This window comes from Canis lupus, chromosome 19 (assembly GCF_048164855.1).
Source record: "Canis lupus baileyi chromosome 19, mCanLup2.hap1, whole genome shotgun sequence".
In the NCBI taxonomy this organism is placed as follows: domain Eukaryota; kingdom Metazoa; phylum Chordata; class Mammalia; order Carnivora; family Canidae; genus Canis; species Canis lupus.
The window spans coordinates 53,270,589-53,292,574 of record NC_132856.1 but is presented as its reverse complement, the minus strand read 5'-3'; the positions used below and the strand labels follow the sequence as shown (position 1 = coordinate 53,292,574).

The 21,986-nt window shown below is 38.8% G+C and overlaps 3 protein-coding genes across 3 annotated transcripts; 1 reads left to right on the top strand and 2 right to left on the bottom strand.

Moving 5' to 3' along the window:
- Positions 1–285: 285 nt before the first annotated feature.
- On the top strand, positions 286–1,224 carry LOC140611376 (olfactory receptor 7G2-like). The gene has a single exon (XM_072788156.1). The coding sequence runs from the start codon at positions 286–288 to the stop codon at positions 1,222–1,224; it is 939 nt and encodes a 312-aa protein (XP_072644257.1).
- A 7,701-nt stretch (positions 1,225–8,925) lies between these two features.
- On the bottom strand, positions 8,926–9,864 carry LOC140611375 (olfactory receptor 7G1-like). The gene has a single exon (XM_072788154.1). It carries the CDS (start codon positions 9,862–9,864, stop codon positions 8,926–8,928), a length of 939 nt encoding a protein of 312 aa, XP_072644255.1.
- A 10,888-nt stretch (positions 9,865–20,752) lies between these two features.
- Positions 20,753–21,706, bottom strand: LOC140611470 (olfactory receptor 7G1-like). Its single transcript, XM_072788218.1, has one exon. The coding sequence runs from the start codon at positions 21,704–21,706 to the stop codon at positions 20,753–20,755; it is 954 nt and encodes a 317-aa protein (XP_072644319.1).
- Between the last annotated feature and the right edge of the window lie 280 nt (positions 21,707–21,986).

The following is a 21,986-nucleotide window of genomic DNA, read 5'->3' as shown; positions in this document are numbered from 1 at the left end:
AAATTAGAAGAGGAAATGATTGAAATATTCACATGGATTCTCAATAGGTTTTATTCATTTTTCTAAAATCACTGGCTCTCAAACTTTGTCATATATCACATTAACCTGGAGGGCTTGCCAAAACAGATTGCTGGTCCTCAACCTCAGAGTTTATCAGCAGTATATCTGCAGTGATATCAGGTTTGTATTTCTAGCAATTCCCAGGTGATGTTGCTGTGGCTCATCCAGGGACCATTCATTTTATTTGGTTTTCACTCCATCTTTTCCATCAGATTCATCAACAACATGGGACCCAAAAACCAAACAGTATTTTCAGAATTCTTTCTCTTGGGACTGACAGAGGATCCAGAACTGCAGTCCCTACTCTTCAGCCTGTTCCTGTCCATATACCTGGCCACCATCCTGGGAAACGGGCTCATCATCCTGGCTGTCATCTGTGACTCCCACCTCCACACTCCCATGTACTTCTTCCTCTCCAACCTGTCCTTTACTGACATCTGTTTAAGTACAACCACCATCCCAAAGATGCTGGTGAACATCCAAGCACAGAGTCACAGCATCAGTTACACAGGCTGCCTCACCCAGGTCTGCTTTGTCTTGACTTTTGTTGGTTTAGAAAATTTTCTCCTTGCAGCAATGGCCTATGACCGCTATGTGGCCATCTGCCATCCCCTGAGGTACACTGTTATCATGAACCCCCAACTCTATGGCTTGCTGATGGTACTCTCACTGCTCATTAGCATTGTCAATGCCCTGCTCCACAGTCTGATGGTGCTACAGTTATCCTTCTGTAAGGACGTGGACATCCCCCACTTCTTCTGTGAGCTTGGTCAGATTGTCAAGCTTGCCTGCTCTGATACTCTCATCAATGATATTCTGGCATATTTTGCAGCTGGCTTATTTGGGGGTGTTCCTCTCTCCGGAATTATTTTCTCTTATACTCAAATTTTCTCCTCTGTTTTGAGAATGCCATCAGCGGGCAGGAAATATAAAGCTTTCTCCACCTGTGGCTCTCACTTGTCCGTTGTGTCCTTCTTCTATGGGACAGCTTTTGGAGTATACATTAGTTCTGCACTTAGTGACTCTTCCAGGAAGACTGCCATGGCTTCAGTGATGTACATCGTGATTCCTCAAATGATGAACCCCTTTATCTACAGTCTGAGAAATAGTGACATGCAGGGTGCCTTGAAGAAACTTTTCAGTAGGATACCTTCCTTTCTGTGATTGTTCTGTGTACTTTGGACTGGTTGTTAGAATAAATCAGAGTTTTAGGACTCACAGGAGAACCATGATGTATAATTCACCTGTAACCAAATGCTTGTAATGTGACTAGATAACGTAATGGCCACATGCATTTTAACTTAGACTTGAAGCCTGACTTTTATTTTTATTTAGCTTTGTTATGTTTGACAAATTATTTCAGTTCTTATTTCAAGTTTTTTCTCAGTTCCCTAGGGGTAGAACCTGAGGCAGAGGTCATAGTTTTATAATGTTTGCATGCATGACTCCCAGAAGAAGGAAAATTGTAGAATATGGATAGCTCAATAAAGGATAGAAGCACAACTGGGGTCATATCTGCAGACTGGCTTCCACCTTATCCCATGACAGACCATGTCAATTGAAACCCAAAGTCAGGCCTTAGTGAAGTAAGGGAACTTACCTGTCACACCCCAATTTAGTAAGGATGGAGACCAGTCACTGGTAAATTGTATCCCTGGGAGGCAACATTAACACTCACTATACTCAGTTTTGTTTTCTATAAGATTGGTATAATGATATCATCTCAGCTTTAAATAATTGTGAGTTATTTGTGCTTCATCAGTGAGGAAGACTTCAGTTCTAATAAGAAGAATACAAGAATACTCCTGACTATAATATGGTCAAACAAGAAACAGTTGTTTGTCATTACTAGGACTTCAGAGATAAGAAATGTACAAGAACAAGGGATAGGGCTTCACTCCATTTCTCCATTTGGTGGCTTTGTCCTAAGACTGGTTCTACTCAAGTCACAAGGTGATGGCAGCAAATTTAGATGTCATACTTGAACCTGAAGCCAGGAGACAGAAAACTCTCCCTCCCAGTTTTAGATGAGACTAGGCCTCTCGATGGAATCGACCAAAGCACATCTGTAGGAAGTGAAATGGAGGCCCTCAATATGATAGGTCTACTCCTAGTCCCCCCAATTTGTGATTAGTAACTCATGATAAAAGGATGAATGTTATTGGAACTTATTTGAAAAAGGGTCTTTGCCAAGGATGCACTTACATTGAGTTATCTAGGTGAGCCCTAAATAGACATCATATGTTTCCTTATAAAATAGGTAGAAGAAAAAACAGAAAAGGAAGAGGAAATGTGACCATAAAAACACATATCAGATTGATGCAACCAGTATTTGATTTCCATATTTGATCATCTTTTGTCCTATAAAACTGTCATTTTTATCCTACAAAACTGTCATTTTGATAGGATCCTAATGTGTCCTTTTTTAAAAAAAAATCACTCCTTTACATTGCCCAATACTACATATTAAATAAATTTGACCTAATATTGGCCTTGTTAAATGTTTAAACCTAATGAATTCTCACCAAGATCAGCTATATGACAGAAGAGGGGTTTCCTGACCCCCCTCCTCCTGGGAACACACTTACCATAGAGGTACACATGCATTAATTCCCTTTGAGAAAAATCCAGAAACTGGTTGGGTAACTCCTACATATCAGAGCACTGAGAAAACACCTACCTCAAAAGAGGTGGGAAAAACTGAAGTATGCTCACACCATCAACCCCCCCACCCACCCATGGGACAGCACCTTACCGCCAGGTGAGAATCCCCAACTCAGCTCATCTCTGAGGAATGAAGGGATAAGACCACACACATGGGGACCCAACTTGTATGACAAACTCCAGGAACTTGCTCCCAAATCTTCTAGCTCTGAGAGCAATAGGGCTTGGCATTTCCAAATCCCCAGATACCACAGAAAATCATGAGACAGTTTTGTAGGGCTACATAAATACTTCTTGTGGTTACCCCCTGGACTCAGCACACAGGGAGGAGGCAGAAACACAAGGCTCCCACCTTCTTCCTGGAAAGTGTTTAACTGCATACTTTCCCAACTGTTTCCCAAGGGTTGGGCTCTAGTCAGCCTATATCTGTGATCTGATTGGGCCCCTCTGGAAGCCTGAAATGGCTTCTATACACTTCTGATGGAGGCATCAGGTATCCTGACTTCATACTATGCTACAAAGTTATAGCAATCAAAACTGTTTGGTGGGGTGCCTGGGTGGCTCAATCAGTTAAGTGTCTGCCTTCAGCTCAGGTCATGACCCCTAAGCCCTGTGATCAAGCCCTGTATTGGGCTCCCTGCCAAGCAGGTAGCTGCCTTCTCCCTCTCTTCCCTGCTCATGTTCTCTCTTGCTATCTCTCTTGCTCTGAAATAAATCAAATCTTTTTAAAAACTGTGTGGTATTAACATTAAATCACACACATAGACTAATGGAACAGAACTGAGAGCCCAGAATAAACCCTCACATATATAATCAACTTGTATTTGACAAAGGACCCAAGGACACTCCAGGGAGAGAGGATAATCTCTTTAATAAATGGTGTTGGAAAAACTATACCCCCACACATAAGAATGAAATTGAACCCCTATCTTACATTACTCACAAAATTAACTCAAAATTATTCATGACTTAAACATAAGACCTGAAAAGCATATAACTGCTAGTAGAAAACAGAGGGAAAGCTCCTTGACATTCATCTTGGCAACAATTATGACGCCAAAAACACAAGCCACAACTGCAAAAATTAATAAATGTGTCTACATCAAACTAAAAAGCTTCTGCATAGCAAGAAACCATCACCTAAATGAAAAGCTTACTTATTTCAATCCTTATAAATCATGTATCTGATAAGAGATTAATAGCCAAGGTATATAAAATACACATATAACTTAATAGCAAAAAATAAACCATTTGATTTAGGGACGCCTGGGTGGCTCAGCAGTTGAGTGTCTGCCTTTGGCTCAGGGCATGATCCTGGAGTCCCAAGATCGAGTCCCACATTGGACTCCCCACAGGGAGCCTGTTTCTCCCTCTGTCTGTGTCTCTGCCTCTCTCTCTCTCTCTCTGTCTCTCATGAATAAATAAATAAAATCTTTTAAAAAATAAAAAAAATTTAAAAATCAGCAGAGAAACTGAATACATATTTTCTAAAGGGTATACATAGTTCTAGCAGTCTTTTGGGTTCTGTATATAGTATCATGTCATCTGCAAATAGTGAAAGTTTTATTTTTTCCTTGCTGATTTGGATGCCTTTTATTTCTTTTTGTGGCCTGATTGCTAGCTAGGACTTCCAGTACTATGTTGAATAAAAGTGGTGAGAGTGGATATCCCTGACCATAAAGGAAAAACTCTCAGTTTTTCCCCAATTAGTATATTAGCTGTGGCTTTTTACATACACGTGGCTAACACATTCAAGAAAAGATGCTCAACATCACTAATCATCACAAAATGGAAATCAAAACCACAGTGAGATATCACTTGACACCTTTTAGAATGGCTTTCATACAAAGGACAAGAGAGGGACACCTGGGTGGCTCAGTGGTTGAGTGTCTGCCTTTGGCTCGGGTCATGATCCCAGGGTCCTGGGATCAAGTCCCACATCAAGCTCCCCACAGGGAGCCTGCTTCTCCCTCTGCCTGTGTCTCTGCCTCTCTCTGTGTGTCTCTCATGAATAAATAAATAAAATCTTTAAAAAAAAAAGGACAAGAGATAACAAGTGTTGGCACAAATGAGGAGAAAAGGAAGTCTGGCATATTGTTGGTAGGAATGTAAACTGATGAAGTCATTATAGAAAACAGTATGAAGTTCCTCAAAAATATAAAAATAGAACTACCATATGATCCCTCAACCCCACTCCTGGAGATAATATCAGCAGGAGATGAAATCACTATCTTGAAGAGATATGTATACTCCCATGTTCATTGAAGCCCTGTTAACAATACCCAAGACATGGAAATAACCTAAGTGTCCATCAGCAGATAAATGGATAAAGAAATGTGATTGGTATATGTATGTGTACAGACACACACACACACACACACACACACACAAAATGGATTATTCACCCATTTAAAAAAGAAGGAAATCCTGCCATTTGAGACATATGGATGAACCCTGAGGTTCAGGTTCAGTGAAATAAGACAAAGACAAATGCCATATGATCTCATCTAGATGTTGGGTTCAAAAACAAAACAAAAACCTGAGCCCATAGATACAGAGAATAGATTGGCGGTTGCCATAAGTGGGGACGGAGGAGTTGGTGAAATGTGTGTCAGTGGTCAAAAGGCAGAAAATTCCAATTATACATCATGGGGATGTGATGTAATAAGTTGTATTGCATATTTGAAAGTTGCTAAGATAGTAAATCTTAGGGCCACCAAGGTGGCTCAGTCAGTTAAGTGTCTGCCTTCAGCCCAGGTGATGATCCCCCGCTCAGCAGGGAGTCTGCTTCTCCTTCTCCCTCTGCCGCTTCCCCTCACTCATGTTCTCTCTCTCTCTCTCTCAAATAAATAAATAAAATCTTTTAAAAAGAGAGAGAGAGAAAGTAAATGTTAAAGTTTTCATCATAAAAAATTATTTGTATCTATGGTGATGGATGTTAACTAGACTTATTGTGGTGATCATTTTACAATATATGCATATGTGGAATCATTGTGTTGTACATCTGAAACTGTTTTATGCCAATTATACCTCAATTTAAAAACTTAAAGATAGAACTATTGTATGAGCCTGTAATCCCACTTCTGGGTACCTGTGCAAAGGAAGCAAAATCAGTATCTTTAAGTGATACCTGTTCTCACATGTTAGTTTCAGCATTATTCACAATAATCAAGATATGGAAATAACCTAAGTGTCCACTGACAGGTGAATAAAGAAAATTTGGTGTATATACGATGGATTATTATTCAGCTATAAAAATAGAAAGAAATTCAGCCATTTCGACAACAGCTCAGCAGAAAAACCATAAACAGGTATTTAACAGAGAGTAAAAATAAATGGCCCATAAATATATGAAATGACAATCTCATAGATAATAAGGGAAATGCCAATAATAAAATAATGTTACGCTCACTGGATTGTCAGTATAAATGAAAACATGTTAGTGATAATATATATCACCAGGAAATTTTGGTGAGCATGTCAAATGATTCAATCACTTAGGGAAAGTCTTCAGAAATACCCAGAGGACTGACTTATTTCATGTAGCATAATAGCTTTTAGTGCCATCCATATCATTGCAAATGGCAATATTTCATTCTTTCTGGTGGCTGAGTAATATTCCATTATAAATATATACCACATCTTTACCAATCATCTGTTGATGGACATTTGGTCTCTTTCCATATTTTGGCTGCTGTGGACATTGCTGCTGTAAACATTGGGGTGCATGTCCTGCTTCAAATCTATGTTTGTATCCTTCATTTTTTTTTAAAATCTTTTTTTTTTAATTTTTATTTATTTATGATAGTCACAGAGAGAGAGAGAGACAGGCAGAGACATAGGCAGAAGGAGAAACAGGCTCCATGCACTGGGAGCCCGATGTGGGATTCGATCCCGGGTCTCCAGGATCACACCCTGGGCCAAAGGCAGGCGCTAAACCGCTGCGCCACCCAGGGATCCCTGTTTGTATCCTTCAAATAAATCCCTAGTAGTACAATTTCTGGGTTGTAGGGTAGTTCTATTTTTAACTTTTTGAGAAATAACCTATGATTTCACTCATCTGCGGAATTTAAGAAACAAAATGGATGAACATAGAAAAGAGAAGGAAAAATAAAATAAGATGAAAACAGAGAGGGAGGCAAACCATAAGAGACTCTTAACTCTAGGAAACAAACTGAGGGTTGCTGGAGGGGTGGTCAGTGGAAGGATGGGGCAATTGTGTGATGGGCTTTAAGGAAGGCACATGATGTAATGAGTATTGGGTATTATATGCAACTGATGAATTACTAAATTCTACCCTTGAAACTAAAAATACAGTATATGTTAACTAAACTGAATTTAAATTTAAAAATTTTTAAAAAGAAATATCCAAATATTATGTGTATGAGTATACCTCATACACATAATAATTCTATCCTGAGTATAAAACGTTCTTCTTTCCACCATGAAATGTATGTGATAATACTCAAGCAGATTTATTTATACACGAAGAAAAGTACCAACCAAAATATCTTTCAACCTCACAAAAATACCTACTTTGTAATGTCTCTGTACATAATATAAGAATAGAAAGCAATGAAAATAAATGAATTACTGCTAAAATAAACACTTCTGAACCTCAAAAGCGCAAAGATGGAAAAACAAGACACAAGATGCATTCATTAAGATTTAACTTTTAACTTGTTCAAAAATAAGAAAATTTACACATTGGCTATGGATACATTTGGGTGATACTAACATTGAATCCCACTGCCCATTTTAAAGGACAAACATGATCAAATACTGGCAAGTTCATAGGATTCAACCTAATAGAAGAACATCAACCAAATGATAAATACAAAGTTCGGTATAGTGTTTGCCACTGGGGAGAAAGAAGGTAACGTGGCTGGGACACCATCAAGTGGATTCTCTGTGGCACTGCTTTATTTCTTCACCTGGGTGAGAGGTATGTGTTTCACTATCTTACCTTTTTTTTTCCTATAGATACATTTTATATATGCTTTGTATATATTTTAACAAGAAGACTTTAGGAAAGGTTTCATATTCCAGATTTAAATACATTCATCCATAGATTTCTTCCATCTGTTGCAACCATCTGGACTATAGGAGAGCCAGATCTGGGAGGAAGCCACCATATGGAAGAATGAATGGAGCCTTACTGTCCAGTTCTTATATATTCCTACTTCTAAAGTCCCTACAATGAAGGATAACTCATTTTTTTACAGTTTTACAGAGGTATAAATAACAAAATTAAGGTGTACAATGTGATGACTTAATATATATATATATATATATATATATGCACTGTGCACTTATTGCCACAAGAAAGTTAATGAACACATCCATCACCTTATAACCCTCTTTATGTGTTGAGCATATTAGAATCAGGATTTCTTTTTCTTATTACAACCAAATATCTTGTACTGATAAAAGTTAATTCTTTCTATCACGTCAAACCACTAAGATAATATAATAACGGCATTTTATATGTAATGAAACTAAGTGTAGTGGTTGCTGAGGTTGCCCTGTGAAGGTACAGTTTCCAGTGACTGGAATTGGTGATTATTGAATTGGGGTACAAAACATCAGCACCTGGCCTTCCAGTAGTTCCAACACTGAAGTGCAATTCTCATGGTATAATCCTAGAATCAGGTAGACTCATGACATCCTCATTTAAATTCTTTCCCTGTTCTATCTACCTTTTCCTACTTCTCTTCTGAAAATAAACTCCACAAAATCACTGCTATAAGAACCTCTGACTCAAGTTCTGCTTTTAGGGAATTTGACTCAGAAAGTGGAATTAGAGGGATGCCTGGGTGGCTCAGTGGTTGAGCATCTACTTTCGGATCAGGTCATGATCCCGGGGTCCTAGGATCAAGTCCTGCATCGGGCTCCCAGCAGGGAGCCTGCTTCTTCCTCTGCCTATGTCTCTGCCTCTCTCTCTCTCTCTTTCATGAATAAATAAATAAAGTCTTTAAAAAAAAAAGAAACTGAAATTAGAGCTTTGAAATCCCTTGCCAAACACCATACCACATTGCTGGATAAAGTACAAGTTAGCTTTCCACATCAAGTTAAAATGCACATGGCCATCTTGTAATTTTAGTAGAAGTTGATGATGCAAGAATTGAATATTCCAGCTCACCCTGTATTTTTGTCACTTTGACTCATTTTAGAAACCACAGTCAAATGCTAATGACACAGTCACAGAAGAGAAGGCATTCTACTTATGAGTTTCCTCAAGGCTCCTTTCATGTCCCTGTTCCTCAGGCTGTAGATGAAGGGGTTCATCATTTGAGGGACAACAGTGTACATCACTGAAACCACTGCAGTGTTTCTGGAAGAGCTAGTAAGAGCAGAACTAATGTACACCCCCAAACCAGTCCCATAGAACAAGGACACAACAGAGAGGTGAGACCCACAGGTGGAAAAGGCTTTATACTTTCCACCTGTTGATGGTATTCTCAAAACAGAAGACACTATCTGAGTGTAGGAGAAAATGATTCCACACACAGGGATAGCACCAAATACGCTAGTTGCAAAATATATCAGGATGTTATTGATGAGGGTGTCAGAACATGCGAGCTTGATGACCTGAACAACTTCACAGAAGAAGAGAGGGATTTCAAGGTCTGTGCAGAAGGACAGTTGCAACACCATCAGACTGTGCATCAGAGCATCCCCAATGTTAATGCACAAAGAGAGTAGAATTAAGAGGCCACAGAGGTGGGAGTTCATGATGACCGTGTACCTCAGTGGATGACAGATGGCCACATAGCGGTCATAGGCCATTACTGAAAGAAGAAAACTTTCCAAACCACCAAAAGCCAGGATAAAGTAGATCTGTGTGAGGCAGCCTGTGTAAGTGATGCTCTGATCCTCTGCTTGGATGTTCACCAGCATCTTTGGGATGGTGGTTGTGCTTAAACAGATGTCAGTAAAGGACAAGTTGGACAGGAAGAAGTACATGGGGGTGTGGAGGTGGGAGTCACAGATGACAGCCAGGATGATGAGCAGGTTTCCCAGGATGGTGACCAGGTATATGGACAGGAACAGAACAAAGAGGAGGGGCTTCAGTTTTGGATCCTCTGTCACTTCCATTAGAAGGAATTCTGAAACCCCTGTGTTGTTCCTGAGTCCCATGTTGTTGATGGATCTGATGGAGAAGGTGAAGTGACAACACAGTCAAATGTGTGTTTTCTAGGCCAGCAGAAGGAGCATCATCAGAGACAATCACTGTCTTAGGATGGGACAGACTAATAGAGAAGGATAAGAAATGGATGCCTTCTGAAGGCATATTATCCTGTTCCATTACCAAAAACCTGAAGCTGATACAGCAGAGTGTCATCCATTGTTAATTTCCACAAGGATTGATAGGTGGCCTTTAAAAAAAAAAATACACTATCTGGGCACCTGGGTGGCTCAACCAGTTAAGCATCTGCCTTCTGCTCAGGTCATGATCCCATGATCCCAGAGTCCTGGGATCAAGTCCTGCATTAGGCTCTCTACTCTGCAGAGAGCCTGACTCTCCCTCTGCCTCCCTCTCTCTGTCTCTCATGAATAAGTAAATAATTTTTTTAAAAAAATTACACTATCTATGCTGTTCTGATTATCTGAAACATTTGGTAATTTTTTAAAGAGAAACAGACTGGGGAGGCAGCTGAAGATTCTGTCTGGATGCCCAGAGACCTCGGAGGCAAACAACTGAGGTAATATATAAGTATTTCAAGAACCAGGAATGGGAAGATAAAATGAACTTTACCAAATTTCCTGCCTCCTACACCACCAGATTGCAAGTAAATCTCAGATAATTTTATAACAGCCATCCTGTTTTATATAAAGCATATTTCTGCTCAGTAGGAAAATGGTCCTGGCTATAGTAGAGACTGAGTAAGATATTAGTAAATCACCAGTACTTGAGATTGGTGTAAAGTACAAGGAAATGTGAAGAAGATGACAGACAGGCAAGAGGACACTGGGTGACACAGTTCTAATCATTCGATACATGCACTCTTCACAGCTTCCTCTGGATGAAACTGTAGCAAAACAACTGCCCTCATTTCCAAACATTGAGTAAGACACATTAGGTTACCTGGTGGGCATCGTAGTAGAATGATGTGACATCTTCTCTGAATGTACCAAATGGAAGATCTATACTCAGGAAGGGCAGAGGGATTGAGTGACCCTCAGGTTCCAGGGCAAGAAGGATCACCTATGAGATGAAGCTCAGGTGTGCTACTTCTTTTCTGGAGAAGAACTGTTGAAGCAAGTGGTCACAGGCAGATTGCTTTCTCTGTATCCCCAGAGGTTCAATTTCCAAAACTCCTCATTAGCCAAGCAATTTTATTGTCACTGTGATCCCTGGCAATGCAAATATTTCAAGGCCAAGACTCCAGAGGGAGGAATTCAGGATGACTGCTTTTCTGACTATGAGGCTAGGTATATAGCATTCACTGTACAATATTCATAAATAAATAGGGGAAAAAATAATCCTAAAATGTATATGGAACCACAAAAGACCCCAAACAGTCACAGCAATCTTGAGCAAGAAAAACTAAGCTAGAGGCATTACACTTCCTTATATCAAGCAACATATCAAAGTTATAGTAATCCAAACAGTATAATACTGGCATAAAAACAGACACAGAGACCAATGGAGTGGAATAGAGAGTCCATAAATAAACCAACACATATATAGTCAACTAATCTTTGACAAGGGTTCCAAGAATATTCAATGAGGAAAGGGTAGTCTCTTCAATAAATGGTATTAAGAAAACTGCATGCATAGGAATAACACTGGATGCATACCTTACACTACACCAAAATTATGAATGAAGTCATATGGTATTTGTTTTTCTCAGTCTGACTTATTTCACTTAGCTTAATACCCTCTAGGTCCAGCCATGTTGTCTCAAATGGCACAATATCATCCTTTTTATGACTGCCTAATATCCCATGGCATATGTATACCACATCTTCCTTATCCTATTTCATCTATTGATGGAGGAAGAGAAGTGGGAGATACAGGCTTCTAGTTACATTATGAATAGGTAATGGGAATAAAATGCACACCATAAGGAATATAGTCAATGATACTGTAATAGCGATGTATCAGGCAGGATAGGTGGTAGCTACACTTGTGGTGAACATAGCAGAATGTATAAACTTGTGCTATCAGTATGTTGTATGTCTGAAACTAATGTAGCATTATGTGTCAACCATACTCAAATATAAAAAAGAAAAAGTAGAATAAAAAGATAGATATTTTAAAAATCAATTGGAGGGGTACCCAAGTAGCTCATTTGGTTGAGCATCTGCCTTTGGCTCAGGTCGTGGTCCTGGGGTCCTGAGATCAAGCCCCCCATTGGGTTCCCTGCTGAGCAGGGAGGCTGATCATCCCTCCCACTTGTGCTCTCTCTCTCACACACTCTTGCTATCTGTCTCTCTCTTTCTCTCTATCTCTCTCTCAAACAAATAAATAAAATCTTTTAAAAAATAAAAATTTTAAAAAATCAACTTGAATGGATTAAAGACTCAAACAGAAGACCTAAAATCATAAAACTCCCAGGATAAAACATAAGGGAGAAGCTCCTTGACATGGTCTTGGCAATGTGTTTTTGGATATAACATCAAAAACACAAGCAACCTGATGGGATGAGCACTGGGTGTTATTCTATATGTTGGCAAATTGAACACCAATAAAAAATAAATTTATAAATAAATAAATACATAAATAAATAAATAAATAAATCTTAAGAAAAACAAGCAACAGAAGAAAAAATAAACAAGTTGAACACATCATACTAAAAAGTTTGCACAGCATAGAGAAATGTTCAACAAAATGAAAAGCTGGCCTACGAAATGGGAGAAATATTTGCAAAACCGCACTTGATATGGTGTTAATATCCAAACTAATAGCAAAAAAATAGTAACCCCATTAAAAAATGATGAAAAGACCTAAAAATATATTTCTCCAAACAAGACATACAAATGTCAGGCTCCCGGCTCAGGGGGAGAGTCTGCTACTCCCTCTGCCTCTGCCCCTCCCCTCAGCTCACGTGTTCTCTCATAAATAAATAAATAAATAAATAAATAAATAAATAAATAAATAAATTCTTTATTTAAAAAAAAGGGGGGGATGTGGAGAAAATGAAAATGAAGCCTGATGCACTTAGTGGAAATTGTAAGTTGGTACAGCCCAATGGGGAACACTATGGAGGTACCTCAAATAGTTCAAAATATATCTACCATGTGATCCAGCAATCCCACTTCTAGTATATACTCAAGAGAATTAAATCAGGATATCAAAGAGATTCCTGCACTCCCATGTTTGTTGCATCATTATTCACAATAGCCAAAATATGAAACCAATCTAAATGTTCATTAATGTATGAATGGATAAAGAAAGTGAGATATATATTCATAATAGAATATTATTTAACCTTAAAAAAAGAAGAAAATCTTGCCATTGTGACAACACAGATAGACCCAGAGGACATTATACTAAGTGAAATGAGCACAACAGGGAAAGACAAATACTGTATGGGATCATTATATATGGGATCTAAGGTAGTCAAACTCATGGAAGAGAGTCAAATGGTAGTTGCTACCAGCTTGGAAGAGAGGTAAATAGGGAGGTGATGGTCAAAGGGTAAAAAGTTTCAGTTGTGCAAAATAAAGAAGTTCTGAAAATCTGCTATGCACCGTAGTGCCTACAGCTAACAACATCGTATTGTAGATTCAAAATTCGGTAAGAGGGTAGATCTTATATTAAGTATAACCATCATTTGTGGTTTCCTGCCTTGTTAATTTTCCCCATTCTCACTGGTGTGAGGTGGTATCTCATTGTGGTTTTGATTTGTATTTCCCTGATGGCAATTGGGGGTGACTGGGTGGCGGGCACTGAGGGGGGCACTTGACAGGATGAGCACTGGGTGTTATTCTGCATGTTGGCAAATTGAACACCAATAAAAAATAAATTTATTATTAAAAAAATAAGTATAACCATCACAAAAAATAATAATAAAAATAATAAGAATTAAAATGGGAGGAAACTTTGGGATATGATGGATATGTCTATAGTCTTGATGGTAGATGGTGGTGACGGTTTCATGAGTATACACTTATCTGAAACTCAAGCACCAGGGTCAAGACCAAGGATCATTCTTTTTTTTTTTTTTAAGATTTTTTTATTGGGATCCCTGGGTGGCGCAGCGGTTTGGCGCCTGCCTTTGGCCCAGGGCGCGATCCTGGAGCCCTGGGATCGAATCCCACGTTGGGCTCCCGGTGCATGGAGCCTGCTTCTCCCTCTGCCTGTGTCTCTGCCTCTCTCTCTCTCTCTCTCTCTCTCTCTCTCTGACTATCATAAATAAATAAAAATTAAAATATATATATTTCCTTATTAAAAAAAAGATTATTTATTTATTTATTCATGAGAATACACAGAGAGGAGAGAGAGAGAGGCAGAGACACAGGCAGAGGGAGAAGCAGGCTCCATGCAGGGAGCCTGATGTGGGACTCATCCTGGGTCTCCAGGATCACGCCCTGAGCTGTAGGCGGCGCTAAACCGCTGAGCCACCGGGGCTGCCCCCAAGGATCATTCTTACAAAGGAATATTAAAAACAGATGTGGAAGGATAAATATATGCTAACTATCTACCTCAATTCTGTACCCAGAAATTAAGAAACATTTTAGAGAATTCTAGAACTTTCCACAAATTGTGCAAAGAAATTTCTCCTGAGGATAGAAAAGATCTCTAAAACTTTGGATTCAGAGTAGAAAATGAGATTTATTAGGTATTGTTGCAAAAGTACATGTTTATATCAATTGATCAACAATTAGGCACTTCTCAGGTGAGTAAGATCAGGTTGTCTTCAGCATTTTCCCAATAACAGACCCAAATGGACTAGTAGACAAACACCTCTTCCTATATGAAAACCATAGACTAGGGAATTTCAGATTACCCGGGTGCCAGCCCTCAGGAATGATATCCAGTTTCTCCCTTTAATACTAAAGGAAATAAATGGAAGCCCTCTTCTGAGGGGGATGAAAACACAGCGCAAAGGACTAGGCCATTATACAAAATGATGGTCCCTGAGAAAAGACTCAGGTACATTGCCCAGTGACCTGAGCAAAGTGGCCACAGGCAATTTGCAGTCTCTGTGGCCCTTCAAGGTTCAATATCCAAAGTTCCTCATTAGTCACATTCTTTTGCTATTATGCTGATCCCAGGGTAGTAAAAATCCTTAAGAAACAAGGCTCAGAGGAGTAACTTAAAACTGGCTAATTCCTGCATCCTGGGAGGCCAAAAGTAAACAGTTCTTGTCCATCCACCTATTTCTTTACACATCCATTTCAAGATCCTTTTATACATGGATACAGTTCCCTTCTGTAATTGGATTCTAATATTGTTAGAATATACATTCAAAGACATTCAAAGAATGTCTAAAATACATTCAAAGACACCTTTTATAGCAACAATCTAAGGAAGACAGGACATGTAAGCTCAAAAATATAGTTTATTATATGGAGATAGATAGATAAATGCATCATCTATAAAATGCAAGTGTTAATATACATAATATTACAGCAAATATACCCTAAAAAGCAAATTCTATGTATGGTTCTTTGTATTCTTTTTCTACATATTCAATTGTCTCTTTTTTTATAAATGTTAATATATTTTCTTTAACCTAGTGTATTAATTCAATATGTAAACCGTACAAAATTATTGATATTTTACTTTTTTTTCCTCTTTGAAATGTAGTGTGGGTTTTAAACTCAGCACCTGTCTTAGTTTGGACCACCACTCTCCATGTGCTCAACAGTCACATGTGTGCAGTGGCTCCCCCATGGGACAGCACAGCCTGCGAGCCTTGACCTGTCAATTCAACAGTTTCTAATGTTTGCCCTATAATTAAAATGAAGTGTGCATGGAAGAATAGCCTCAGTGCAATAGTAAAATGGGAGGTTAGCCAGCTCAAAGCTCTTGTCCTCTCAAAATAACACTGAAAAAACAACAGAATTGTTAGAACTAACTTTCTCAGAATTCCTGAAAACAGTCAAAATTTATAGCAACCAAGTGAGTGCCGAGTCAAGGAAAAAGCAACTTCAAAATGGTAGGAAAATTATGTGGCATTTTTACCTGCCCTTGCTGCTCCCTTTCCCTGGCATGGCAATAGTGTTAGTATGAAAACTGTCATAGCCTGTATTCTCAGCAGGTATTCCAAGGAAGCAGAGTGGATCTTTACTCAAAGCATTCTGTATGTCTGCTGTAACCTGCTGGTTGCTGCTTGAAGGATTGACACAATTCATTTCTGTTTTGCATTCATTTCTGTTTTGCCTAACTCAGACCTCAGGCTGGAAAAGTAGCAGGCATTGTTCAAAAATACTGCAAACCAAACTAGCAGCTTATATATACCTATGATAAAAGATTAAGTCAAAATGTAAAATAGAGGGCATCTGGGTGGCTCAGTCAGTTGAGCATCTAACTCTTGGTCTTGGCTTAGGTCATGATCTCAGAGTCACGAAATGGTGCCCTACATTGGACTCCACATTCAGCGGGGAGTTTACCTGAGATTCTATCCCTCTCTCTCTCCCCCCCATATTCTCTCTCTCTCTCTCAATAAATAAATAAGTAGGGATCCCTGGGTGGCGCAGCGGTTTAGCGCCTGCCTTTGGCCCAGGGCGCGATCCTGGAGACCCGGGATCGAGTCCCACATCGGGCTCCCGGTGCATGGAGCCTGCTTCTCCCTCTGCCTATGTCTCTGCCTCTCTCTCTCTGTGTGTGTGACTATCATAAATAAATAAGAAATAAAAATTTAAAAATAAATAAATAAAATCTTTATTTTTTTTTAAAGAAACATAAACTAGACCAGCTAAACCCCAGAGTAAAACAGGGGAAGTTTTCTTTAGGAAATTAGGATGTTTAAAATCAACCAAGTGTATGGGAAAATTTAGAAAGCCACATGCATGCCCATGATAAGACATATACTCAGAAAAGGCCAGAGAAGATCCTAAATTTTCACACTGATCTCTATGCTCAGTGCAAACCTGGATAAGTGTTGTAAGAGTGCTGCAGCAGGGGCGCCTGAGTGGCTCAGTTGGTTAAGCATCTGATTCTTGGTTTCGGCTCAGGTCATGATCTGGGGATCATGGGATTGAGCCCCAAGTTAGGCTCCACATTCATCATGGAATCTGCCTGTCCCTCTCCCTCTGCTCCTCCCTACCCCCTCCCACTCTCTCTCTCAAATAAATAAGTAAAATCTTTTTAAAAAGAAAGAATACTGCAGCACGGATCCAATCTATGAAGACTGAGAGAGCTGTGTTATTTCTTTGTCTGTGTCACTCCTAGAATTTAAGGAATTCTGTAACAGTACTACCTGAACAAAATAAAGAACAAAGATTTCGATGACCACACACCATAAAAATTACAGTCTGCAAATACATTCTAGGAAAGTCACTAAACAGACTACTACCACCTTGAACAATTTTTAAAATAGTAAATGGTATAATTTCCTAATTTTTTATGGTATATGCACACATACACCATAACTTCTTAATCCATTTGTCCATCACTGGACACACATGGATGGACCTTGAAGGCACTGTGCTAACTGAAATAAGTCAAAGAAAGACAAATGCTGTATGATCTCACTTATATGTAGAATCTAAAAAACAAAACACCAAACTCACAGAAAAAGAAAACAGATTGATGGTTAAGACAGATGAGAGGTGGGGTAAGGGGAATTAAAGGGAGGACATCTAAAGTATAAATTTCTGGTTATAAGTTAAATAAGTTTTAGGGATATATCAACATGATGACTACAGCTAACACTGCTGTATGATATATAGGAAAGTTATTAGAGTAGATCCTTAGAATTCTCATCACAAAGAGAAAATATTTTTTATTTTCTTTTGATTGTGCCTATATGAGATGATGGATATTAACTAAACCTATTGTGATCATCATCTCACAATATGTGTAGAATAGACCATCATGCTGTTTACCTTAAACTTATATAGTGATATATCTCAATTACTTCTCAATAAAACTGTGTAAAAGAGCAAATGTGGGGGAGATTCTGATACTCAGAGATATTACATTACAATACTGATTCTGAGAACCAGAAGGAAAAAAAGAATGAAGGAAAGTGAGCAGACCCTAAGGGACCTATGGGACACCATCAAGTGAAAAAAGATATATATATGCATTATGGGAGTCCCAGCAAAAGAGAAAGAGAAAATAGTATTTGAAGATAAAATGAATGAAATTCCCCCAAACATGATGCTATACATGAACCTACAAATCTGGGAAACCCTGTGAACTCCAAGGAGAATAACTCAAAGATACTAACACTAAGACTCATCATCCTCAAACTGGCGAAGCCAAAGGGAAAGAATCTTGAAAGGAGCTTATCACATACAAGAACTTAAGAGAAAATTAACTCCACACATACAAGATGTCCTCAATAAGACTAACAACCAATTTCTCATCAGAACCATGAAGGTGAGAGGATAGTAGGATGACATATATAAAGTCCTGAAAGAATATTGGCAAACAAGGATTTTATATTTGATAAAATTTTCCTTCCAAACCTGAGGAAGAAACAAAATATTCCACTGAATAGAAACAAATAAAGAAGAAAGAAACAAATAAAGCTGAAGGAGTTCATTACTACTAAGCCTACTCTATGAAAATATCTAACAGATTCTTTCAAGCTAAAATGAAAAGATACAAAACAGTAATCAGTTCTTCATGGAAAAAAATAAAGATTTCAGAAAAAGATAAATGCATAGGCAAATTAAAAAACAGCATTGTATTTTTGATTTATAACTTCACTTTTTATTTCCTACTGGTTTTAAAAACAAATGTAAAAATGTTAAAGTTGTGTTATTGGCAACAATATAAAAATTTAATTTGTGACAGTAACAACATAAAGAAGGACACAGAGCAATAGAAGATCAGAGGTTGTGCATGCTATTGAAATAAAAATGGTATAAATTCAAACTAGATTGTTTTAAATTTAGCATGTTAAACATAATGCCCGTGGTAACCTTAAAGACAGTTACCTGGATATATTCCAAAAGAACAAAATCTGGGATCCCTGGGTGGTGCAGCGGTTTAGCGCCTGCCTTTGGCCCAGGGCGCGATCCTGGAGATCCGGGATCGAATCCCACATCGGGCTCCCGGTGCATGGAGCCTACTTCTCTCTCTGCCTGTGTCTCTGCCTCTCTCTCTCTCACTGTGTGCCTATCATAAGTAAATAAAAATTTTTAAAAAAACAAAAAGAACAAAATCCAAAATGTTCACTACAAAAAATCAACGGGGCCGAAAGGAGGGCAGTGACAGAACATGAGAGACTCCTAACTCTGGGAAACGATCTAGGGGTGGTGGAAGGGGAGGTGGGCGGGGGGGGGGTGTGACTGGGTGACGGGCACTGAGGGGGGCACTTGATGGGATGAGCACTGGGTGTTATTCTATATGTTGGCAAATAGAACACCAATAAAAAAATAAATGTATAAAAAAATAAACTGGAAGAAAAAAAATAAATTTAAAAAATAGCAATGAAACTCTAGGAGGTTCAAATGTTAACTAACTTTAAAAAAATTCAGAATTGGACAAAAGAAGAAGGCTACTCAATCAGGAACCTCAGACATCATCTGGAAGTAGTCAGTCATTCGAAAAGGGCATTGACCCAAGACTTTCAGAACAGGCAAATGATGATAGGTAGTTGGCAGCTTCCACCCAAGATAATGTGCCAAGATACTCATCTAAATCTTTCTTCCGTGGGATCCCTGGGTGGCTCGGTGGTTTAGCACCTGCCTTTGGCCCAGGGCGCGACCCTGGATCCTGGAATCGAGTCCTGCGTCAGGCTCCCGGCGTGGAGCCTCCTTCTCCCTCCTCCTGTGTCTCTGTCTCTGTCTCTGTCTCTCTCTCAGAAATAAATACATAGATAAATAGATAAATAAATAAATAAATAAATAAATAAATAAATCTTAAAAAAAAAAAAAAGAAAGAAATGGGTAGGAAATATCAGAAAGGGAGACAGAACATGGAAGACTCCTAACTCTGGGAAACGAACTAGGGGTGGTGGAAGGGGAGGAGGGCGGGGGGGGCGGGGGTGGGGGTGACTAGGTGGCGGGCACTGAGGGGGGCACTTGACGGGATGAGCACTGGGTGTTATTCTGTATGTTGGCAAATTGAACACTAATAAAAAATTAATTTATTAAAAAAAAGAAAGAATAACAAAAATAAAGACATAAATAAATAAAATTTTCAATGGAAGAATTAAGAATCTCCTCATCAGTAAGTACTTTAAAGGTAAATAGATTAAACTGTCCAATCAAAAAGTAGAGATTGGAAGACAAGTAAAGGAAACACCACAGGAATATAGGTTTTTATGAGAGACTTACTATGGATCCACAAACAAACAGCTTTTTAAATGAAAAAATTAAAAATACAGTCCAATCAAATAGTTACCGAAAGAGAGCTAACGTCAGGAGGAAAAAGTAGACTTTAAACCAAAACTGTTGAAATAGACAAAGCAAGCAAGATGGAATATAGGTAAATAGGTACACAGAAATACAGATTTAAAGGTCAATAATCAAGACAGTGTGACAATTACAAACATACAAACACCAAACAACAGAGCCTCAAAATGAGTGAAGCACACATGATAGAAGTGACGTAAGAAATACATGTTTCAAAAAAAAAAAAAAAAGGAAATACATGTTTCCACAATATTACAAGAGACTTCAATACATCACTTTCAACAATGCTTAGTGCCCCTGGATAGATAAAAAAGAAAGAATGAACTTGGAAAACATAATAAACAAACAAAACCTAACAGTTATCTGTGAACACTCCATCCAACAACGGTAGAAAATGTGCAAAGTAAATTTTAAATTTTTAAATAAATTTAAATTTTAAAATATTGAAATCGTGCAAAGTATCTTTTCTGATCACCATGGTGTGAAGATAGAAATCAGTAGCTGAAGGACAAATGGAAAATATACAAATATGTGGAAATTAAACAGCACGTTCCTGAAAAAACAATGGTATCTTACTCATGAGTTTCCTCAAGGCTCCTTTCATGTCCCTGTTCCTCAGGCTGTAGATGAAGGGGTTCATCATTTGGGGGACAGTAGTGTACATCACTGAAACCACCGCAGTGTTTCTGGAAGAGCTAGTAAGAGCAGAACTAATGTACACCCCCAAACCAGTCCCATAGAACAAGGACACAACAGAGAGGTGAGACCCACAGGTGGAAAAAACTTTATACTTTCCACCTGCTGATGGCATTCTCAAAACAGAAGACACTATCTGAGTATAGGAGAAAATGATTCCACACACAGGGATACCACCAAATACGCTAGTTGCAAAATATATCAGGATGTTATTGATGAGGGTGTCAGAACATGCAATCTTGATGACCTGAACAACTTCACAGAAGAAGAGAGGGATTTCAAGGTCTGTGCAGAAGGACAGTTGCAACACCATCAGACTGTGCATCAGGGCATCCACAATGTTAATGCACAAAGACAGTAGAATCAAGAGGCCACAAAGGTGGGAGTTCATGATGACCGTGTACCTCAGTGGATGACAGATGGCCACATAGCGGTCATAGGCCATTAGTGCAAGAAGGAAACTTTCCAAACTAGCAAAAACCAGGATAAAGTAGATCTGTGTGAGGCAGCCTGTGTAAGTGATGCTCTGATCCTCTGCTTGGATGTTCACCAGCATCTTTGGGATGGTGGTTGTGCTTAAACAGATGTCAGTAAAGGACAAGTTGGACAGGAAGAAGTACATGGGGGTGTGGAGGTGGGAGTCACAGATGACAGCCAGGATGATGAGCAGGTTTCCCAGGATGGTGACCAGGTATATGGACAGGAACAGAACAAAGAGGAGGGGCTTCAGTTCTGGATCCTCTGTCACTTCCATTAGAAGGAATTCTGAAACCCCTGTGTTGTTTCTGAGTCCCATGTTGTTGATGGATCTGATGGAGAAGGTGAAGTGACAACACAGTCAAATGTGTGTTTTCTAGGCCAGCAGAAGGAGCATCATCAGAGACAAACACTGTCTTAGGATGGGACAGAGACTAATAGAGAAGGATAAGAAATGAATGCCTTCTGAAGGCATATTATCCTGTTCCATTACCAAAAAACTGAAGCTGATATAGCAGAGTGTCATCCCTTATTAATTTCCACAAGAGTTGCCAGGTGGCCATTTCTTAATACTGTACTATCTATAGTGTTCTGATTAT

Bases quoted from the DNA above. Each gene is read 5' to 3' on its own strand.
- LOC140611376 (XM_072788156.1), top strand. From the start codon at position 286: ATGGGACCCAAAAACCAAACAGTATTTTCAGAATTCTTTCTCTTGGGA.
- LOC140611375 (XM_072788154.1), bottom strand. From the start codon at position 9,864: ATGGGACTCAGGAACAACACAGGGGTTTCAGAATTCCTTCTAATGGAA.
- LOC140611470 (XM_072788218.1), bottom strand. From the start codon at position 21,706: ATGGGACTCAGAAACAACACAGGGGTTTCAGAATTCCTTCTAATGGAA.